General features: G+C 52.3%; 2 protein-coding genes and 1 pseudogene across 12 annotated transcripts; 2 read left to right on the top strand and 1 right to left on the bottom strand.

Annotated features, from left to right (window-relative positions):
• Positions 1 to 40: 40 nt before the first annotated feature.
• ZNF219 (zinc finger protein 219) lies at positions 41 to 14,316 on the bottom strand. Of its 7 annotated transcripts, none has more exons than XM_046007477.1 (5): positions 14,193 to 14,316; positions 3,460 to 3,551; positions 1,770 to 3,177; positions 1,335 to 1,466; positions 41 to 1,102 (listed from the first exon to the last, which is right to left on the bottom strand). In XM_046007477.1, exons 2-5 carry the CDS (start codon positions 3,463 to 3,465, stop codon positions 501 to 503), a joined length of 2,148 nt encoding a protein of 715 aa, XP_045863433.1. In that variant the 5' UTR covers positions 3,466 to 3,551; positions 14,193 to 14,316; the 3' UTR covers positions 41 to 500. The 7 variants fall into 7 exon arrangements, with proteins under 7 accessions (XP_045863433.1, XP_045863430.1, XP_045863431.1 ...); XM_046007474.1 differs by lacking the exon at positions 14,193 to 14,316 and adding an exon at positions 8,252 to 8,628; XM_046007475.1 differs by lacking the exon at positions 14,193 to 14,316 and adding an exon at positions 7,843 to 8,163.
• Positions 4,768 to 20,963, top strand: part of LOC123943367 — a 30,368-nt pseudogene continuing 14,172 nt past the window's right edge.
• On the top strand, positions 10,736 to 13,661 carry TMEM253 (transmembrane protein 253). 5 transcript variants are annotated; one of them, XM_046007482.1, is made up of 7 exons: positions 10,736 to 10,875; positions 11,000 to 11,138; positions 11,484 to 11,594; positions 11,686 to 11,742; positions 12,040 to 12,150; positions 12,262 to 12,408; positions 12,776 to 13,612. In XM_046007482.1, the coding sequence occupies exons 2-7, from the start codon at positions 11,031 to 11,033 to the stop codon at positions 12,854 to 12,856; spliced, it is 615 nt and encodes a 204-aa protein (XP_045863438.1). In that variant the 5' UTR covers positions 10,736 to 10,875; positions 11,000 to 11,030; the 3' UTR covers positions 12,857 to 13,612. The 5 variants fall into 5 exon arrangements, with proteins under 5 accessions (XP_045863438.1, XP_045863435.1, XP_045863439.1 ...); XM_046007479.1 differs by having other exon boundaries at positions 10,789 to 10,875; positions 10,972 to 11,138; positions 12,265 to 12,408; positions 12,776 to 13,638; XM_046007480.1 differs by having other exon boundaries at positions 10,796 to 10,875; positions 10,972 to 11,138; positions 12,046 to 12,150; positions 12,776 to 13,629.

The following is a 20,963-nucleotide window of genomic DNA, read 5'->3' as shown; positions in this document are numbered from 1 at the left end:
GGCCCAAGTAGGACAGGACATAGGCAGACAGACACAGCGCCCTGTGCCTCAAGACACCTGTTTATTGGGGACACAACTCTGCGACAGGGATGACAGGAATCGTACCAAAAATAGCGACGTCTACAGGGCCCCTGAAGGGGCTAGAAGGGTACAGTGCCCCCCACCCCCACCCATTGTACAAAAATAAACTCTCACGCCTATGGACCAGCAAAGACTGGCAGAGCGGCTCCTCAACAGGGACACAACCCTCTGCCAGCCCTGGGACCCCGTTCTTTGATCCTCACCCCTGCCACTTCTAAGGCACTGTGACTCTCCCCTGGGCTGGGTGGGTAGCGCCTGCCCACCCTCCTACGCCCTCCACCCCCTCCACCTCTGGTCCGCCTGGGGCTGGGATATGGGTCCCACGCTGCCCCCTGCTGGCTGCTCTACCCAACTACCTCTAGCGCTCCCCCGCTCCCGCGGGGTGAGCTCACTAAGCTAACCGCCCCTAAGAGGGCTCCCTACCGTTCTTGTCCCCCTAGCCCCGCCTCTCCCGCTCTCGGCAGCCCGGGGCCCTCCTCCCCTTCCTGCGGAGGACTGGGAGGGGTCTCTCCGGATTGTGCAGGGGCGTAGGGCGGGGACGCGTCGGCCTGGGGCGGCCTGCGGCCCCGAGCCCTGCGGCTGTGGTGCACTTGCAGGTGCAAGGCCATGAGCTCGGGGGCTCCCGTGGCGAAGGGGCAGAAGAGGCACCTGTGGAGGGCACCCCCCGGCCCAGCCTCGCCTCCCGGCCCCGCCCGCAGGGACAGGTCCAGGGGTTCGGCCTCACCGCCTCGCCCGTTGCGCAGGGTCCTCCCGGGACTGGCGGGCTTCCGACGGGACCCCGGCGCCGCGTTCGAAGGAGGCCGGGGGTTCGCCGCGCCCTCCACCCAGGTCGCAGGCTGCGGAGCCGCCTTGGCTCCCGACTGCTGTGCCGCACCCCGCTGGGAAGGGGGCGGCGGCTCCGGCGGTGGTCCGGGGCCGGCCCCACTCCTCTGCTCTCGGTGGTGGCGCTGCAGGTGATACTTCAGCGAGCCGGATTGGGTGCCCGCGTAGTCGCAGTGCGGACATTTGTAGGGGCGCTCGCCTGGAGAAAGGGGTGCGACAGGGTCACAGAAGCACGATCACCGCCGGCCCCACCCGCATTTCGCTCTCTGTACAGGCCCCTCTGGACCAGAAAAACACACCCACCCCCTCACTTAACAGAGCAGCATTCCCCCCAACCATCTCAACTGGCCAAACTGCAGGCTGCGCTTCAGGCGGCGCTCTCTGTTCCCGCCCCTCAGTTCCCTCCCCACCTCAGAGGCTGCCCCCCTCACCTGTGTGCACTCGAAGGTGCACTTTAAGGTGATGCGCTGAGCGGAAAGATTTTCCACAGAAGGGGCAATCCTTTCCTGTGGCTCCCCGGCCCCCTTCAGGCCGGGTCCCTCCAACCAACAGCCCGTTCTCTTCTGCAACACACAGGTTAAGGGAAGTCAGAAAGGCCCTTTGCCCTATCCCTATCAGGGATCCCTATCACGCGCCCCACACCCACCCCTTAGGATTACTTCCCCTGGGACCCCAGAAGGAAACAGTCTGTTTGGGGGAAGCTGAGGGGTTGGATTTGCTTTGTTATGCTATGCCCCTCGAAAAGTGGCCTCCAGGAGTGAAAACAATCGACAGTAAGAGACAGGTCCTTTTTAAAGAGGAGGGGAGGGAGGGCGGTGGTGGCGTCAGAATGTGGAAATATTGGAGGGAAAAGACCCCTTACATACCCTGCGTGGCGGTGGACCTTGCTTGGGTCCCCGCAGCAGACGCAGAGTGCCCTGGCCCCTCGCCTGGGCGCGGGTGCAGTGAAGCCAGAGGGCCCAACGCCCTGCTGCGGGCCCAGGTCTCCTCCTCTGCCTCCACCACCTCCTCTTCCTCCTCTGGCTCTTCTGCGCGATGCCGGCGAGCCCGGGCCGGGAGAGCAGAGGGCAGTGGGCGGAAGCTTCCGAAGCCGCGGCCGGCCCCAGGCTCTGCGCCCTCACCATTGGGCCGGGCCTCGCCAGCTCGAAGGCTCAGGTAGCCCAGGAGGCTAGGAGGCTCACGGCGCTCAGCGGGAGTGGGAGCCGGGGCCAAGAGGAGCGCGGGGCCCAGCGGCTCATAGGTCAGCAGGCCCAGGTCAGGAGGCTGGGGGGGCCGGGCAGCCCCGGAACCAGCCCCCGGGGCGCGCAGCGGCCCCAGCTTGCTGGCGTGCACCTTCATGTGGTTCTTAAGGAACCAAGGCTCCTTGAAGCAGCGGCCACACACGGGACACGCATGATCGAAGGAGGCCTTGTGCTTGCGCATGTGGCCCTTCAGAAACCAGGACTGCGTAAAGCTCTGGCCACACACTTGACAGCGGAACTCCGGGGGCGCGGGAGGCTCCTCGGGAGCGGCGGGAGCGGGGGCAGGCGCTGCCTCACGTTCAGGCTCTGGCTCAGACTCTGGGACTGATCTGGGTTCAGGTTGGGGCGGAGGCTGAGGCTGGGGTGCCGCCGAGCTGGCCGCCAGGGGGCGTTCAGGAGCTCCGTGGGCCGTCAGGCTGTGATGCAGCAGCTCCTCCTCCTGGCTGGAGCCAAAACTGCACAGGCCGCACTTCCAGGGCCTGTGCAGGATGTGCAGGTGGCGTTCGCGCTCCGCCGCGGTGCGAAACTTGCCTTTGCAGAAGGGGCAACGGAAGGCGGACGACGAAGGAGCCTGGGACCGCGCCAGGCCCTCAGTGGCAGGGCTGGACTGCATGCCCCCAGAACTTCGGGCTCTCCCCAGCCGGGCCTCGCGCAGTAGTGCGCGCTCCTCCAGCTCCAGCAATAGGCGTGCGGCGGGGCTACGGGGACGCTCGGGCTGGTGTGTGCGCAGATGCGAGCGGAGCAGGGCCCGCTGCGCGGCGCGGTGGCCGCAGTGCGGGCATTGGAAGGCCTGGGCGCCTGGGTGCGCCCGCAGGTGCAAAGCCAGGATAGAGTTGAAGCGGAAGCGCTTCCCGCATACAGGGCAAGGGAAGCGTCTTTCCCCTGCGCGACTCTCGGACCAGCCTACTGCTCCCATCCCTGGAGACCCGGCGCTCACGCCTGGCCCGTTTGAGTAGCGCTGCAGATCCAGTTCGCCGTCGAAGGCGGGCGGCGAGGGCGCTAAATGGCCGCCTGGAGCGCGGGGACGTGAGCCCTGTGGACAAAGACCTGAGTACATCAAGGGATGGAGAAGGGGCAGCTGTGGGAAAAGCAAGGGCGTGGAAGGCCAGAAGAACTCGAGGGAAGGTGGGTTGGGGCCTGAATCAGGAACACCGAGTGCCCTTCCCACTCACCCTGAGGCAAGTGGGGTATGAATGGGAATTGAGCTGTTGGGGCCACAGACGTAACTTCTAAGAGAGGTAGGGCAGGGAAGGAGTATAGGGAAGGAGTATAATCGGAAGTACTTGCAGGTTCAGGCCGGAGCTTCTTCACTCACCTCCATGGACCCCCTTCACATTCTTTGGTTCTGGGGAGTGCAGGGAAGAGGAGGAGGAAGAGCTGCTAGTGAAGGCAACAGGTGCTGAAGAGCTAAAGCGAGAGAGACAGGTTTGGAGGGAAAGATGAGCCCTGGTTTTCAGCAGTGGAAAGAGGTACCCCCATCCCCATACTCTTAGCAGCCCATACTCTAGCAACCTATCCATTACCCTTCCTTGCACCCTGAGACAGGAAGGGGCTGCTGTCTCCAAAATGTTTACTCCTTGATTTGCCGGGCCCACAGGCTCCCAAACAACCAGGATGTCTTCCCCCAAAGTATTAATTTTAAACTCCTAGTCCCAAACCTCCGCTACCATCGCTACCATCACCACCATCACCACCCTCTGGTGGTAGAAACCATCACAGTATACCCCTCTCCCATTTAAGTCAGGCTATGCAGCTTGATGAGCAAACGGGGTGGGCCTGCCATGCCCCCCAGTTATCCAAGTGAGACCAGTTGCTCTCAGACCCCTAACTGACCGATCAGCCAAACATCCTTCCACACTCCACAGTCCTTCCTTCTGCCCTTATCCTGTCTTTCTGTCTTTCCCCCCTCGTTCTCCCTCCCTCCGCCTGGATTCCTGATCCATTCATTTCCATTCATTACAGAGACTCATTCATGCATGGGAGAGAAACACCTCCCAGCAGCAGAGAGTCTGGAGACAGACAGAGGGGGAGGGGCACTAAGGGGGAGAGAGCCAGAGGGAGAGGGAATGAAGAGAGAGTTGGGGGAGGAGTGGAAGTTAAGGGGCACTACTGGCCTGGGGAAGGGGTTAAAAACTACAAATACCAGATAGGATTCATCCCCGTGTTTCAAACCTTGGAGCCTGCGGTTTGATGGGGCATCTCAGCCCCTTTGTCCAGGGCTGTTCCGAGGCAGGCTTTCCTCCTCTCTGCAGGGGAGAGGCTCCCTCACACAAGAGGAGGATTACACTGGCTCTGAGCTCAAGAGGCTGGAGTGAGGGACGGGGGGCGGGGCTGGGCCATCTGCACAGATAGGGGCTCAGCACATGCTCTGAGCAGGAAAGGGTTAAAATTCTCCAGGCTGAAATTCCCTGGGCCTGGGATGTGCAGAGCTCCAGTTCTGAGGAAGGAGAAGAGCACTGAGAAGAAGCTGGGGGGGGGGGGGGGGGTGCTCTCCTGATTCTAAGCTGCAAAGGTTAGTTAGCATTAGGACTTAGAAGCAACCCCAGAATTAACATTCATGGAAACAGGCCTGGGGAAGATGAGCAGAAGTCAGCCAGCCTACCTTCCTGCTTACATATAGAATTGTCTCCAGTTGAGGCTGGATGAATGTGGGCCTAACCTATTTTTTTTTTTTTTTTTTTTTTTTTTGCCTGAGATAGAAAGAATATTTGAGATATAAAGAACTTCCATACAATAGGCATTGTGAAACTGAAATGGGTTACTGAGAAAGAAAAGGACTCAAGCATTACTTTGCTTAAGGATCTTTAACACAAGAGAACTGGGCCAGGAGTCAGCCCTGCTTATCAGCAAAGAGAAAAGGCTCTGGAGGTCCAAGCCTTCTTTAATTTTTGACATTTAATGAATGTGAATGTGATAAGACTCCATAAAGGGGCAGGTACCTGTTACATGTGAAATCTGGGTTAAGGGAATTTTATTAACAGAGGTTGACTGACAAAGTGTCCTCATCCAAGGGTCATTAAACAACCTCCACCACCACATTTAACATTTGTGTTTCTGTAGCTCCAAATTAGGGCATCCACCATCTTCTTCTGGATCCTCCAAACAAACCCTTTTCCTGGGACCAAGAGCCCAGCTAGGCTCCATGCATACTGTCACAAAAGGTGAATTAAAGAGTAGGACTGAGGAGTGCAAGGCTATTGTGGGCCCAGTCTGACTATTAATAGCCCTGCAACCTTCAGTAAATCACTTAACCCCTCAGTTTACTCATCTGTAAAATAAGGAAGTTGGACTAATTTATATTGATGGTCCCATCCAGCTCAAAAATTTGTGGTTCTGAGTCACAGGACTCTTCTGGACCCCAGAGAGATGTTAAAAACAAATGGTCATCCCTTCAGTACCATGGAGAGTGCAGTGGGCTACCAGAGGAGCCACTTTGGCCACCTCAGTACCATAGAAAGAGCTAGGAAGTGCTAGAGGGGCCACATTTGCCATTTTAGCACCAGATAAAGCACTGAAAAAAGCTAGAGGATTTTTTAAAATTCCTATCTGGGAACTATGGGGGGGGGGGGGGACCAGTGGTACCAGAGGAATTATTTTGGCCTTTTAGATGTCACTGAAAATAGATAAGTGTAATAGAAAATAGATGTAACTAGAAGAATTTTAATTAGCTATAAGGAGTGTCCTGACAGTTACAGTTTGTACATCCTGGAATGAGTTACTGAGGCATCGTATTTGGGTCCATCACATTCTGTTGCTCTCCTGGGGATTCCCGGAACATCCTGGTGTACAGCCAATCTGGTATATTCAGAGGAAGCAGATGGTGGGGAAGGAGGGGGGGAGGCTGGGAATACTGCATGGTCATAGCTGACTAACCTATGGGCACATATTCTGATTCTGAGAAGATTCTAGGGCCCCTAAAACTGTCTGTAGCACAGCAAGCAAAATACCTCATGGGAGGCTGACCTCATATATGAAGCAAGTAGAGTACGAACAGGGCAAAGCTTCCTCCGCCAAAACAAAACAAAAACAGAAGACCTACTTTACACATGGCATTTTCCAGGATGGAAAAAAGTAATATACAAGAAGGCCTAAATTGAAGCTTAATTCCCAAACAGGGAAAGTTTCCCTAGAGGGTAGCCTCAAACCAACAAAACCCACCTGGACACCTTCCTAGGTCCAGTCAAGACCTCCTGAGTCATCTCCACACCAAAGGAGGCCCCAGGCACCTGATCCCACTAGTGTTTTTTTTGTTTTGTTTTGTTTTGTTTTGTTTTCAACAGGATAGAGCACTAACAGGGTCCAAGAGCTATGAACCAGCTTGGAACCCACAGCATGCATGTATTGCCTGTGGGCAATAATCACAGAGTTTTCTATAGTTAGGCCCTAAACACCATCCACGAGATTTGGCCAGACAGGAGGACTGACCTACTTTCCACCCTCACTGGGAATCAGGGGTTATCTGGCCCTTGTTTGGGTTCTATAGGGATACAGAGCCAGGGATAGGGATCGGAAATCATTCCAAAGCAACGGGCCAATTATTTTTGTGTGCTAGGAAAGCTGGTGGGGAAGGGAGTGTGGACCATCAACCTTACTGCTTTAGGGAGGGCTGGAAGGGTTGGTGAGAAGACTTAGAAACAAGGACAGGTACACAGAAGCATTTGCTGCCTGAAGGACCTCAAACCTGTGGTTCAAAAGTTTTTAGGATCAAAGTGTAAGGGGCAAGGATTCAGGACTTCTGAGGTATAGTTGTGATGAAGCCTCAGTCACTGGTCATTTCTAATATTTGATGCTCTTCCCCCTGTTGAGAATCCCACACCTCTGAAGTCTGCTACCAATTATGATTAACGCTGCACAAGATGAGGTAAGAAAGAAAAGGGGCTTCTTAGGTGGTCTAGAATCAAGACCACTTTTATCGCAAGTATATGCCAGTAGCTCACTTTCATGGTCTGCTATCCACGGCCCTCTGAACCTCACTGCTCAGGGAGTTCCTCTAAACTGACCCCACATCACAGCACGCCCATCTTTTACACTGAGTTCTTGGTAAAGCCTCCTTCCTCCATCCTCACTGTCCTGACTTGGGGGCATGGCACCTCAATCATTGACTCCAAATGTGCAGCAGGAGACAAGAAAAAGGTACACCTGCTGACCTACTGCCACCCCACCATGGTGAATCTTATTTCCCAGGCATGTCCCAACATGACCCCTCTTCTGAAAGTTCTAGAGGACCTTGATTTGGGGAAGGGGGCATGGCGCCAGTCCTAAGTCCCCTTAACTGGAGCTGACCCTAGAAAGGTCAGAGTCTTAGCACCCATATGAGTCTCAGTCCTCAGATTAGGAGTTGGGGGTAGGCAGGAGAGCCTCTGGGAAAATCTCCCTCCCAGAAGTAGGTTGGCAAGTAGGGCAGGACCGTGATCCTGCACAAGAGATTCTTCCAGCAGCACCCCAGTCCCCTCCCGGGGAAGATAAGCTAGAAGGATGATGGGGGGCAGGGTTGGGAGATTGGGAGGCCAAGGCTCAGCTACCCCGGCCGGGAGAACAAAAGCTGAGTTGCAGCCGCCTCCGCCGCTGCTGCCGCCGGCCGAGCTCTTTGTGACACTTTGTTTGGGACGCAGAGAGGGAAGCACCCCCCATCCTCTCCCCTCCCCCATCCCCGCTCCGGGAGAGTTTGGGTCCCTTCCCCCGCTTCCATCAGCCCTACCTGAGCCGGGGGGCGCTCATCCACTCTGGCTCCCGGCTCGGCCGCCTTGCACCCCCAGGCCCCTCGCGCCCTGCCTTCGGGCCCCTACAAAGACGTCCGCACCCCCCCCCCCGCTGGCCTTTCCCCTTTGGTGTACGCTTTCCCGGCTCCCCCACCTGGCCCCCCCCTCCCTCGAGGCCCCCCAGCTCTCTCGGCTTCCGAGGCCGCCGCCCCCACCCCGCCCCCCCAGGAGCTCTGGGCGAAGTTTGCTTGGGGCCGAGCCGGCGCCCCTCCCCCGCCCCCGCCCCCTGCACCTGCTCCGAGCCGGGCGCGCGGAGCGGCCCCCCCCCTCCGGGTGGGGGGGAGGGGGCCGGGGGCGGGGGCCGGGTGGCGGAGGGGGGGGCCGGGAGTGGGGGGAGCGGCTACTCACGAGCCCCGGGCGGGCGGCGGCGGAGCGGGCGGCGGCGGCGGCGGCGGCGGCGGGCGGCGGGCCGGCGGCGCGGGCGTCAGCGTTACGTGGGGCCGGGGGAGATGCGCCGGGCCCCGGCCCCCCCGCCCCCGGCCCGGCCCCCGCCCCCTCCCCGGTCCCCCGCCCCCGGCCCTGGCCCGCATTGTGTGCGGCGGGAGGCGGCCCGGCCATTAGCATGCGGGGGGCGGCGCGGCGGGGCTGGGAGCAGCGCGGGAGCAGGAGCGGGGCTCTGGCTCCGGGGACAGGGAGCTGGGGACCCCGGGAGCCGCGAGAGGCGGCCGCCAGGGGCGGGGTACGGGCAGTTTGGAGACGGGGGGCGCTGTCGGAGGGAGGGAGGGAGGGAGGGAGCGGGGGTGGGACGCACAGACGATTCCAACAGGAGACTGGAAGAGATTTTGAAAGGTCATCTCGTCCTTCCCCCAGCCTCCAAGCCGGACTGCCCCTCCCACCCTAAACCCGGACATACCAGGGAAGGAGTTGGCTCTGCCGCTCTTTCTGCCCCAACATGCACAGACTCGGGAAGTTCTTCCTGGGGTTTTATCTCAAAGCCTCTCCCTTACAATTTCTGTCTCTCTTTTTGGGGAGGAGGAGGAGGGGCGATTATAGAGATAGTTAATGTCTGCCGTATAAGAAACATTATTAAAGTTACTCTTCGGTCCTTTCTGTTCTTGATAAACAAATCCCACTCCTTCCTCTCGAATTCTCTTTCCCATTCCTTAAGTCACTTTAATGGCTCTTCAATACAACAAATATTTACTGATTGCTTACCGAGTACCAAGCACTATGCTTAGCACTGTGGGGGATGAGCAGATGAGGGGCTTGTAGAACCTCCACATGAACAGCTTGTAATCTAGACAGGGGCTACAAATTTGTACGTAGTACACTCAGGTTTAATCAATATTGACGGAATGCCTGTTCACATATTTAATAGTATAGAATCCTTACAATAACACTCTGAAATATAATCAGTCTGCATTTACAGGTAAGGAAAATGAAGCTAGAGTCTCTTTCCACTGTCCTACCAGCTCAGGGATCCTCAGAGCAAGCCTAACATTTCACATTCTGTCAGGCCACTGCTTACCAAATAAAATTAATGCACATGGGGACTGAGGCAGGAATAGACCCACAACTTTTCCGGATCCTTTAAATGTGATTCGCACTCCCCAGGAAAGAAGAGTGGACAGAGTGATCAGATGAGTGTTGGCCCAGCAGTGAGCAGAACAGCAGTGTCTTTCAAAGGACCACTAGACCCCTGCCTGTCAATACTAACTCCCAGGAGTCTTCTGGTTCAGTCTTCTTCTACCATCAGTAATAAATATGATAAGAGTTACTAACAATTATTGAGCAAGTAGTGTTAGGTACTTGGCTGAGCTAGTTCTTTGCATTTTCTCTTTTAATACTCAAGGTAACCCCTTGAGTATTGTATTGAGATCAGTATTATTAACTTCCCTTTTATAGATAAGGAAACAGAGATTAAGTAACTTGCCCAAGGTTATTCCAGTAGCTCTGGGATTTGAACATAGGTCTGGTTTTCTCCAGATCTCATGCTCTGCACTTTTCCTATTTTTAATTCATAAGGTATATATTCGGGCCCAACTGGTTCTGCTCCTTACTGTGGAAACAAATGTCCCCAGCTTAGTTTCTGAATAAGCCTTTAGTATATGGGCCTCATGCACATCAGTGTGACTGTATCCCACCAGCAATGGCTATTAAGTGCCCACCATGAGCCAACAACCACTCCCAGTCATATTATTAGCCCCCTTTTTATCACTCAGTTTGGGCAAACTGAGGTTTAAATAGGTAGAATATTCAAGGTCACACATTTCTGGGAAAATGACAGAGCTGAGATCCTAGTCCAGGTCAGCCTGACTGCAAGGCAACCTGTATCTCTCAAAAATGTTCTTTGGTATGGTAGTGTCCTTCCCAAGACTGGCCGTCTGGGGACTATTTTCTATACATATCTAGTAGCAAATTAACACTGTAACACTAAAAAATCCCTGCTATAAGTAGGGATCCCCATCTACTTTAGTGTTCAATCCAGAGTAAATCCTTCAAGAAAGGAAGAAGAGAGGAGAAACTATCCAGAAAGTGAGACAGGAAACCAGGGGAATTAAACCTTGCCTGGTCTTGAGACAACACTGCAAGTGGTAATGACAGGGGACCAATTCAGACAGTAATATGGGATTTCCCTAGGGAACAGCAGGTAATTTGAGGAGGAAGCAAAAAAAGGAGAAAGATTAGATGGAAATGGGGGGAAACTGGGACGCAGAGTGGTAGTGTCCGCTGGGATGAGGTGAGCAATCAGAAGACGACCCTGGATGGGCAGAGAGGGCAGCAATGGGAAAGAGGGACAGAGTAAGGCAGGGTGGGGCATCTTGTAGAATGAACTGAGGCTGGTCTGCCCATAGCCACTCCCTGGATCCTTAGGCCCTCTGGGGACCTTTGCCCCACCACTCCCGGCCCTGACAGCCCGTCTCTGCCAAGACAAGTTTGTTGTCCTCGTCGTCTGCTCTGAGCTACTGGACCCTGCCAGGAGCTCCAGGCCCAGCTGGGTCCCTCCTTTTGGAGTAGCACCTTCAGACTAGGTAGGTCTGAGGCCCTGAGCCTCAACTCCCCACATTTTGGAAGCAGATAAAGGGACAGCTGAAAGAGATGTTGCTGCATGTCCTATCTCCTGATAGGTGCCATAATGCATTTCTCCCAGCCTAGAAAGCACCGAACTCCAGTGGTCAGCGGAGCCATGGAGGAGAGAGCTGCTCAGCAGGAGCAGGAAAGACCCAGTCTTCGTCTGGAAAAGCTACAGCACTGGGCAAGGCACAGGCAGAGCGGGCACCTCTTGGTGCTGGCGGTGAGGCCAGGCTGTCCCACCCAAAGCTTCAGCATGTCCAGTTGTAACCCAGTTCGGTTCTATTGAATTAGGGAGCACCCACCCCGTGCCTGAAACTGCTAGCCTCTGAGTGGGAGGAGGGTGGAAAAAGCATAGGATAATGAAGCAAGACCCTTAATCCCCAATTAGCTTCCATTATGTGGGGAAAACACATAGGTAAGTAACCAAACTTGGACATGAGGCAGAAAAAATTCAATAATACCCCATTCCTTCACTTGCCCTTGGTTGATTACTTCCCATCAATGGGTATTCCTCCCAATTGCTGATCTCTGGATCCCCTTCAACTACCCTGTGTCTGGCCTCCAGGTGAGCCAGCTATGGCTGGCAGTGGCTGTGGTGCCCTTTGCTGTCTCTGTTGCCTGCCTGAACTCTGCCTGTCACATGGCCACAGCACTGCCACTTGGGCCTGGAGCATTGGTAAGACACACCACAAGGAAGGGTGGAAGGAAGGTCCTGGAGGCCCTCCTTAATGGGCCAGAGCACAACACTTGCCTTTCTCACCATTCAGGGTCTCCTCACTGCGATTGTCACTCTTGAGCTGCGCAGAGTACCCCGCCTCTGGAAGGTGAGAGGGGAAGAGAATGCAGCACTGTTCTCCCACACAACCCCCCCCCCCCCACACACACACACACAGACCCCACTCAGCCCAGGAAGTGACTAAATGTTAACCAATCCTGTCAGCTCCCTGCCCCTGACTGGCCTAAAAAACTGAGGAGGGAAATCAAGAAATTAGAGGGCTCATGGTCCTGCTTGGAGGTGGAGGAATAGGAGCTGAGTTTTGTTTTGGGGCTAGGCTGCAGGTGGGGCTTGGGGTGGCAATCAGTCCCCTAGGCTGGGCAGGGCTGAGCTTGCTCATTGGCAGGTGCAGGCCATGATGATACTCAACATCTTCAGTCTGATCTTGGGCTTCATCGTGGTGGTGGTCGACGTAATGAAGACAGCCTTGGGAGCTGCCTCAGCTGCCCCCTCCCAGGTATGGGTGAATAAAGGAGAAGGTAGGAGAATGCAGAGATGAAGAGGGAAAGGGGCAGGGGTAAACAGGTGCTGGGTGCCCTGTAGCATCCTCATCCCTGTCTACCTGCAGCAGGCTGGCTTGCTGGCGGTGGAGCTAGGCACTGAGGCCTTCACCCTAGGGGGAGTGCTGGTCTCGGCATACTCACTATTCCTGCTGAGCCAGAGGAAGCCAGGATGCTGCAGGAACCGGAGTCTGCACTACCAGGAGCTGCAGGAGGTATTCAGGGCAGGGAGGAAAGTATGAAGCAGTTCACTAACAGCTGATTTTTTTACTGGCTATACTGGTCAGTGGCACTTAAGAGAAAACAGTAGGGTTGGTGGGGGCCGAGGGGGAGAAGGAGTCATAGCCAGAAACTGATTGGTTTTCTGGTTTTAGATATTTATTCCCCAGTGTTGAGTAAGAGGGAACTGGGTATCTAAATGGCTGAGACTAGAAATGTGAAAGAGCATTAGGAAGCTGCCTAAATATTGGAAGAACTATGGGAACAAGAGTAAATGGAAGAAAAGGAGTAAGTTGCTTCCGTCTGGGATTCCTCCTTTCTCATCCTTACAGTTTGCTCCCCTCACAACTGTCTGGCTTTTAGGGTCTCTCTGAGTTGGAGGAAGTTGCTGCTTTGGAGAATGGTACCACCGTGGCCAACACAGCAAATGCAACAAATGAGTGAGCTAGCAAGGGCAGGCAAGCAAGTCCTGCTCCACTAACCTGGCAAAGGGCGTTGTCCAGGCCCTCCTGCCCACCACCCCACAAAACTCAGAAGCTAGATGGAGTCCTCTGAGACCTACGTCAAGTCCGGTGGAGTGCCTTCAGTTTTCATCCAGACTAGGGCCCTTGCTCTTCCCTTCCCCACAAGGGGAAGCTATACCTAAACCGGAGCCTTCCCTCACTTCACTGAAAAGCTGCCCTCCTGCAGGACATCCTTAAACCAATTTTCAGCTGTACCCACTTTCTTCCATCTTTCCGCTCCATACCCATCGCCTCCCCATACAGCTTCGCATCTGCCTCTTCTCACTACTTTCTCTCCTTTCCACCTCTCACAATCCTATCCAACTCCAAGCCCGGGGTCCCGCACAAGCCCATTCTCAGGAATCAGTTCGCGGGTGCTTTAGTTTTCTCCCTTCGAGCCCGTTCCTTTCTACTCTAGCGAAGACTACAAGTCCCGGGATGCCCCGCTGCCCCCGTGGCCTGATGGAAAATAAAGAGCTCTCTCTCCGGGATGGGGGCGCTGTGCATCTGCTGAGTGACGCGAGGCGCTCGAAGTCGGGGCCTAGCCGAGAGTTTCCTCGGACGCGACCACTGGCCCCGCATACGGGGAGGCGCCAGGCGGGTTATCCTGCGCGGGGGCGCCGCCGCCCCACCCACGACAACTGATCGCTGACTGTGGGTCCACAGACCTCCCTCTGGCAGCTTCGGGGACGGGCAGGGGCTGGGGCTGGCCCTCGGCAGAGCTGGGTTTCCCAACTGGTGTCGCTGCGCCCCCTCCCACAGAGCCCAAATCCAAAGTCCTGAGACTTGGAGCGCGCGCGAGAAAGGGGTTGGAGATGATGAGTCAGAAGCCCGGGGCCCTTCTCGTCCCCCTCCCTCGGGGCCCAGGTGCCGGACGAGGACAGGCTCGCTGGGCAGACGGGTGGACGAGGCAGGAAGAGGAAGGGACGCGGCGACCCGAGCTAACACTTTCCCGCCTCTTGCGAGCACGCCGGTGTTACGAGACCGAGACCGCGTTGCCGCCACCCTTTCTCTCCCAAGGCGGGAGCGGAACTGCGCAGGTTCAGCCTCTCGGCTGCCCAGCGGACCTTTGATCCCGGCTGCGGTCTGGTCCTGAAGCTCTGGTTGGGCTCAACCCCCACTGTCTCTGACCTTTGCACGTGTGCAAAGATGACAAGCTCGAGTGGGCGTTAGGAAAGCCCAGGGAAACTGGGAGACCCAGTAGCACCAGCCGGGCAGCTTACTAGCCGCTAGAGAAACTAGAAATTGACCACAGCTGGAGTACTAAAAGAACTCACCCCAAATTCACACAGGGCCCAGGATGGGTGTGCGCCTCACACTCATTTTTGTTCCCACTTGAGAAGGCTTCTTTCCCTAGAGAATGCTGCTTCTCCGGACTTAGCCAAGTCCAGGCATCAGTGAGGAAAGAGCGCGGCCTGGCTGCCTTGCCCTGACATTGCAGTGGTGCCAGCGGCAGAGCTCCTGTTTGTGACACCTTGGGAGTGGTAATAGTCGCCCTATGACAAGGTTGTGTGAGTACTAGTGGGTGGAGACAGTTCTGGAATTAGGCTCTTGAATGGAGAAAACAAGATCTGGGCCTCCCCCTTCTCCTCCCAGTCTAACTGCCCAAATAATGCAGAGCTTATGTGTGCAAGACTCAGAAAATAATTTTCTTTGAAGTGGGAAGTTGGTGGTGGATGAGGAAACGGGGGTAAAAAAATAAACAGTTCACTCTGTCTTCTAGATAGGATCAACAGCTTATAGTGATATGGTCAGAAATCTAGAAATTGTACCCTAGTTCTTGGAGAAGTTCAGTGACCCTACAAATGAACCTTATCAATCAGGTTAGATTAGGCTATGCTTTGGTAACAAGGCCCAAATCTTTTTTCTTTTCCCCTTAAGTAAGCTCTGTGACCCACATGGGGATAGAACCCACAATTCTCGAAACTGAGTTACATGCTGTACCTACTGAGCCATCCACGCCCCCAACAATGCCCAAATCTTAATGGCTTTACACCACAAAGACTGGTCTCACAGTACATGTCTAGAGTAGTCCGGCATGGACTCTGTTCATTATAAATTATTCAGGAACTCAAGCTGGTGGAGCGCCACCATTTTGAGATCCTACCTAAGTCACCAAGAGACTTAGAGTCCCCACCCCATGTGTGAAGTAAGCATGAATTGTTCATGAGCTCTTACATGCTTTTGCCTCAACAGGACACATAGCACTTTCATTGGCCAAAGCAAGTCATACAGCCACACCCAACTGCAAGACAGCTCCAAGGGCATTCTTTTCAAATGCCTAGAGGAAAGGAAGCAGAAATATTAAAAGAAAAAATGTTAACCATTTGTGGTGATTCTTGAAAAGTTTGGCAGTTGAAACTCATCTTTTCCATCAGTTATGCCCATATATACTTCTTTAGTTTTTGCTGAACCACTAAATGAAGTTGTTAATAGAAACTTTTTTCCAGGGGCACCTGGGTGGCTCTGTCGGTTGAGGGTATGCTTTTGGCTCAAGTCATGATCCCAAGGTCCTAGGACTGACCCTTGCATCAGGCTCCCTGCTCAGTGGGGAGTCTGCTTCTCCCTCTTCCTCTGCCCGCGCTCTCTCTCTCTCTCTTTTTTTTAAATATTTTTTTTTTTTAAGATTTTATTTATTTGACAGAGAGAAATTACAAGAGAGGCAGGCAGAGAGAGAGGAAGGGAAGCAGGCTCTCCGCTGAGCAGAGAGCCCGACGCGGGACTCGATCCCAGGACCCTGAGATCATGACCTGAGCCGAAGGCAGCGGCTTAACCCACTGAGCCACCCAGGCGCCCCTCTCTCTCTCTCAAATAAAGAAATAAAATCTTTTAAAAAAAGAAAGAAAGAAACTTTTCCCTAAAAAATAATAGGACTAGGAGTTGGGAAATTTAGATTCTGGTTTTGTTTTGTAGGTTTGAGAAAGTCAAACTCTCTGAAGTACATTTTGCTTACATGGAGATTATAATCATAGTATTTATTCTCTCTACCTTACTGGAGTACCAAGGCTAAAATAAAATCACACATGGGAAAATACTTTGAAACTATAAGGCACTTCAGAGGTCGAAAATAAATTGCCTGCAGAGATGAGGAGTAGTGTAAATGAGTGAAACAGATTGGGTATGATGTAACAGAGATTGGTGGGAACCATGGGAAACTAGAGCGCACATTCGACTTCACGACTTTACCCCCACTCAACTCCACCCAATTATTGCCATGTGGAACTGTGGGCCTGGTATTGACATAGTTCCAATTTTCCTAGACAAGTCAGAAGTTATGACTTTTTAAAAATTTATTTATTTTTAAAAGATTTTATTCGTTTGAGAGAGAAAAAGAGCATGAGATCAGCAGGGAATGGAGACAGGGAGAGGGAGAAGAGACTTCCCCACTTAGCAGGGAGTCCCATGTGGCTCAATCCCAGGATCCCAAGACCATAATCTGAGCTGAAGGCAGACACCTAACTGACTGAGCCACTCAGGGGCCAGTCAGAAATGGCAGAAATTTAAAACGTCAGAAATTCTGACGTTTTAAATGAGTACTCTTCTGATTTTAAAATGTTGAGAACAAATTTTTCTTGAACTATGGACCAGATCCAGCCTATTGTCCTTCGATTATAGTCTCTTCTTTATTCAAACATATGATGGGAATTCAGGTTTTGGGTGTGCAATACTTCTTGTAGGCCTTTGAGGCCTCTCTTGAAATTCAGGATTTGGGGAGAGATTTAACATCACGTTCTTAACCTTTTTTTTTTTTTTTCTTTTTAATCAATATCGCTCTATGGCATTGATTCTTAGAGAGGGGGCATTTTGCCCACTAGGGGTTATTTGGTGATGTCTTGAGATATTTTACGTTGTAACAACTGGGTGTTGGGGTGGGGTGGGACTTATAATGGAAGGACCATTGGATGATTAGATGATAAGTCAGAAGATCAGAGATTAAGTTAAGATTAAATTAAGATTAAGATCAGTGCCACTAATGCCCCTTCCCTATGCATTATCCTCTCCCAGTTGCAAAGCGAAGGTTGTCTGAGACGTCCTGTGGTCTTCATTATCTGCCCCCACCCCTGCCTATCTTCAGCGTCCCTGGCTGCTCCGTGAAAGCAGCGTGCTCTGCCGCAAAGCTTCCCAGCAACCACCCTTATCTGTCCCTTCAAAGTCACTCATATTTTACTTGAATTACAGCCGATTGGAACTCCATAGAAAGAAGTGACTGTGACAAGTTTCCTGCTGACGTCAGTTTTTCAAGTCCTTGACCCATATCCCTTGCTTTAAGCACTGGGGAAATATCCGATTCATACGTGGCTTCACGTGCAGCTGAATTCTGTGGCGGCTGGGAAATTCTCCATGTTGACAAATTTTGCCCTCGTTTCTTTGAAATTCAGTCATTTATTCTGGCCTTGAATACAAGATTACAGGCAACTGACCATCTCTCTCTAAGGAAAGATCTGCTTTTGCAAATGGCTCAGGGTTTCTGTCCTGGGCTGTGTCCTCTGCTGCCATCTCGTGGCCTCTCGGCTGCCAGGGTCGAGGTCTCACAAAGGGCCTTCCCGCAAGGTAATGGCGTGTGGCTGTGGTTCAGTGGGAGAACCTCTACACGCTGTGGGCCGCGCCCCAAATGCCTCCCCTGCGGTGGGTGCTCAAGTCCGCAGAACACACGGCGTGGCGCGGAAGCTGGCCGCGGTGGGCAGGCGGGAGGCGCCGGCCCCTCCGCGTCCCCCTCGTGGGCCTCAGTCTGTTGTGCAGGCCGGGGCTTGACTCACCCGTCAGTAAACCCAACCACCCAGGAGTAATCGGAGCCTGCTTGGCCTGACAAATGCTCTGCAGAGCCCTGCCAGGGCCACCCAGGCCTGGGATGTTCTTCAGCTCAGCGAGAAGAGATTACCTTGGTGGACTCCTGGATTCCTTTTTCTTGTGTAGGCTCATTTTGGGTTGCTTTGTGTTCACGGCCTTCATCTTGGCTGGCCCAGTCCACCGCTTCTTCAAGTTTGATATTTGGTTTTGGTTTTGTTTTTTTTAAAGATTTTATTCATTTATTTGAGAGAGAGAGAGAGAGCATGAATGGGGGGGGGGGGGGCGTGCACAGAGGGAGAAGCAGGCTCCCTGCTGAGCAGGAAGTCTCATCCCAGTCTGGATTCCAGGACCCTGGGATCATGACCTGAGCCAAAGTTAGATGATTAACTGAATGAGCCACTCAGGCACCCTCAAGTTCAATATTTGATTGATGGGTTGAGCAGGACAGTGGCAGTGTACTCCCAGTGAGGCAGTGTATCCTATAAACACAGCAAGATCTGTGGACTGTACTGCTGGGAGGTCAGTCTCCAGGGTACCAGGAATCTGGGTTACTGGTGACTGAGCCGGGACTCCACAAAAGGGGAAGGCAGAAAACATTTTTAGTTGGTGTTTTTGTTTTTTGTTTTGTTTTCATTACAATACTGTATTAAAAACCTAGTTGCCAAAGCAAATTTATAGAACTGTCCCTAAGTTGTTAGCCCCTCCCATATACTTTCCATACATTCACCTTTTTATGGACCTTACCCCTTACCCCTAACCCTAGAAGAGGAGGAGGATAAGGAGGAGGGAAGAGGAAGAGGAGGAGAAACCACCATCCTTGATGCTTATTTTAACTAGCTTTACCCTGCATAAAAATTGGGTAGGTGGGAGGCACCTGGGTGGTTCAGTTAAGCATCTGTCTTCAGCTGAGGTCATGATCCCAGGATCCTGGGATTGAGCCCCGCATCAGGCTCCCTGCTCAGCGAGGGGTCTATTTCTCCCTCTCCCTCTGTCTGCCCCACTCCTCCTGCACGCATGCGCATGGTCTCCCTCTCTCTCAAATAAATAAATAAATAAATAAATAAATAAATAAAATATTTTTTTAAAACTTCGGGAGAGAGGGCCTCCTTATACAATTTCCTAGGGCCTCAAGCTGGGAATAACTTGCTACTAAACCTGTGTGTATTACTTCTCTTTAAAATTCAGATGTTGGGGCACCTTAAGCATCTGCCTTCAGCTCAGGTCATGATCCCAGGGTCCTGAGATGGAGCCCGGAATCCAGCTGCCTGCTCAGCGGGAAGTCTGCCTCTCCCTCTCTCACTCCCCCTGCTTGTGTTCCCTCTCTTGCTGTGTCTCTCTCTTTCAAGTAAGTAAATAAAATCTTTTTTAAAAAAATAAATATATAAAATTCAGATGCTATTTACTTAATGAGAGTTTTCTTCTGTTTTTCCTTCTTTGTACATATTTTTCTGCCTTATTTCATTTGTATGCATATTTTTTTAAGATTTTAAAACGGATGGGCGCCTGGATGGCTCAGTGGGTTAAAGCCTCTGCCTTTGGCTCAGGTCATGATCCCAGGGTCCTGAGATGGAGCCCTGCATCAGGCTGTCTGCTTGGCAGGGAGCCTGCTTCCACCTCTCTCTCTGCCTGCCTCTCTGCCCTCTCTGTGATCTCTGCCAGTCAAATAAGTAAATAAATAAAAATCTTTTTTAAAAAATGTAAAACAGGGTGCAACAGGCAGAGGGAGAGGGAAAAGCAGGTATGTGGGGCTCCAGGACCCTGGGATCATGACCTGAGCCCAAAGCAGACACTTAACCAACTGAGCCACCCAAGGGCCCATCATTTATATTTTATATTTCATGTTATTCTTGAGTCTACTTACCATCTGAATCTTTGGTTTATTTTTTTCAGAAACTTTTTTCATAAGGATTTATTTATTTATTTGACAGAGAGATAGAGAGAGAGGGCACAAATGGGCAGAGCAGCAGGCAGAGGGAGAAGGAGAAGCAGTCTCTCAACTGAGCAGGGAGGCCAAGGCGGGGCTTGATCCCAGGACCCCTAGGATCATGACCTGAGCTTTGTGAAGGCAGCCGCCTAACCAACTGAGCCACCCAGGCACCCCATATTTTTTTCAGAAACTTTTCCTATGTTCTGCCCAAAGTTAATGAGTTGTCTTTGTTGACAACTTGGCTGTTCTTCCTTGCCTTTATAAAGTTTTCTTTCTTTTTTTTTTTAAATACAGTTTTCTTATTTGAAGTTTTTCCCTAAGTCCCCAAGATATAATTTAATTTGTTTTGCTTCTTTATAATTATTTGTTTCCTTTATGTATAAAGAAAATGCTATACACCCATATTTACAGTTTAGATAAAACTAGAGGACTTTTAGTCATGGCCTAGGAGAAACAGGATTGATGTCTTTATAAATCTCAAAAGTTAATTATGATGAAGAGAAACTGTTCTTTGTGAACCTAAGAAGCAAAGCTGGGTCCAGTGGTTACTTTTTACAGAGAGTCCAATTTTAGATCAAAAAAAGAGAAAAAAACTGAACACTTTTTAAAAAATGAGCCACTTTGGGATGACTGGGGGGCTCAGTTGGTTGGACGTCTGCGTTTGGCTCAGGTCATGATCCCAGGGTCCTGGGATCAAGTCCCTCATCAGGCTCCTTGCTCAGTGGGGAGCCTGCTTCTCCCTCTGCCTGCTCATGCTGTCTTCCCCCCGCCCTCAGACAAATAAATAAATAAAAATCTTTTTTTTTTAAATGAGCTCCTTTGAACTTGGCTCTCAACCTCTGGATATGTTAGAAGTGTTCTATGTACCTCTGCACTGATAGATTATTGAAGTACCTATTCAAATATCAGCTGAATAATCAGATTAGAAGACTTTTAATTTCTTTTCCAACAGTAGGATTTGGCTTTTCAGCAGGGATGATGTTTTTTAATTGACCCATCCATACAATCTCATCAGAATGACTGGCCCCGGGCACAGTTGTCAAGTAAGGTGTCAAGTACTTCTCTAGCCCCTAGAACAGAGTTTATCAACCGTGGTGCTACCGACTTTTGGGCCAGATAACTCTTTGTTGTGAAAGGCTGTCTTGGGAAATGTGGAATGCTTTACAGCAGCCCTGACCTCTAACCACTAGATATCAATAGCACCCCTTCCCCGAGTTGTGACAATCAAAAATGTTTCAGATATTGCGAAATGTTCCCTGGGAAGCAAAATAGCCTCCTCCTTGAAAATCAATCCCTCAGAGGGTAATAAAGATTTCATGAACTTAATATCTAA

This window comes from Meles meles, chromosome 6 (genome assembly GCF_922984935.1).
Source record: "Meles meles chromosome 6, mMelMel3.1 paternal haplotype, whole genome shotgun sequence".
Taxonomy (NCBI): domain Eukaryota; kingdom Metazoa; phylum Chordata; class Mammalia; order Carnivora; family Mustelidae; genus Meles; species Meles meles.
The sequence above is the reverse complement of the archived record's forward strand: the minus strand, read 5'-3'. Positions and strand labels throughout refer to the sequence as shown.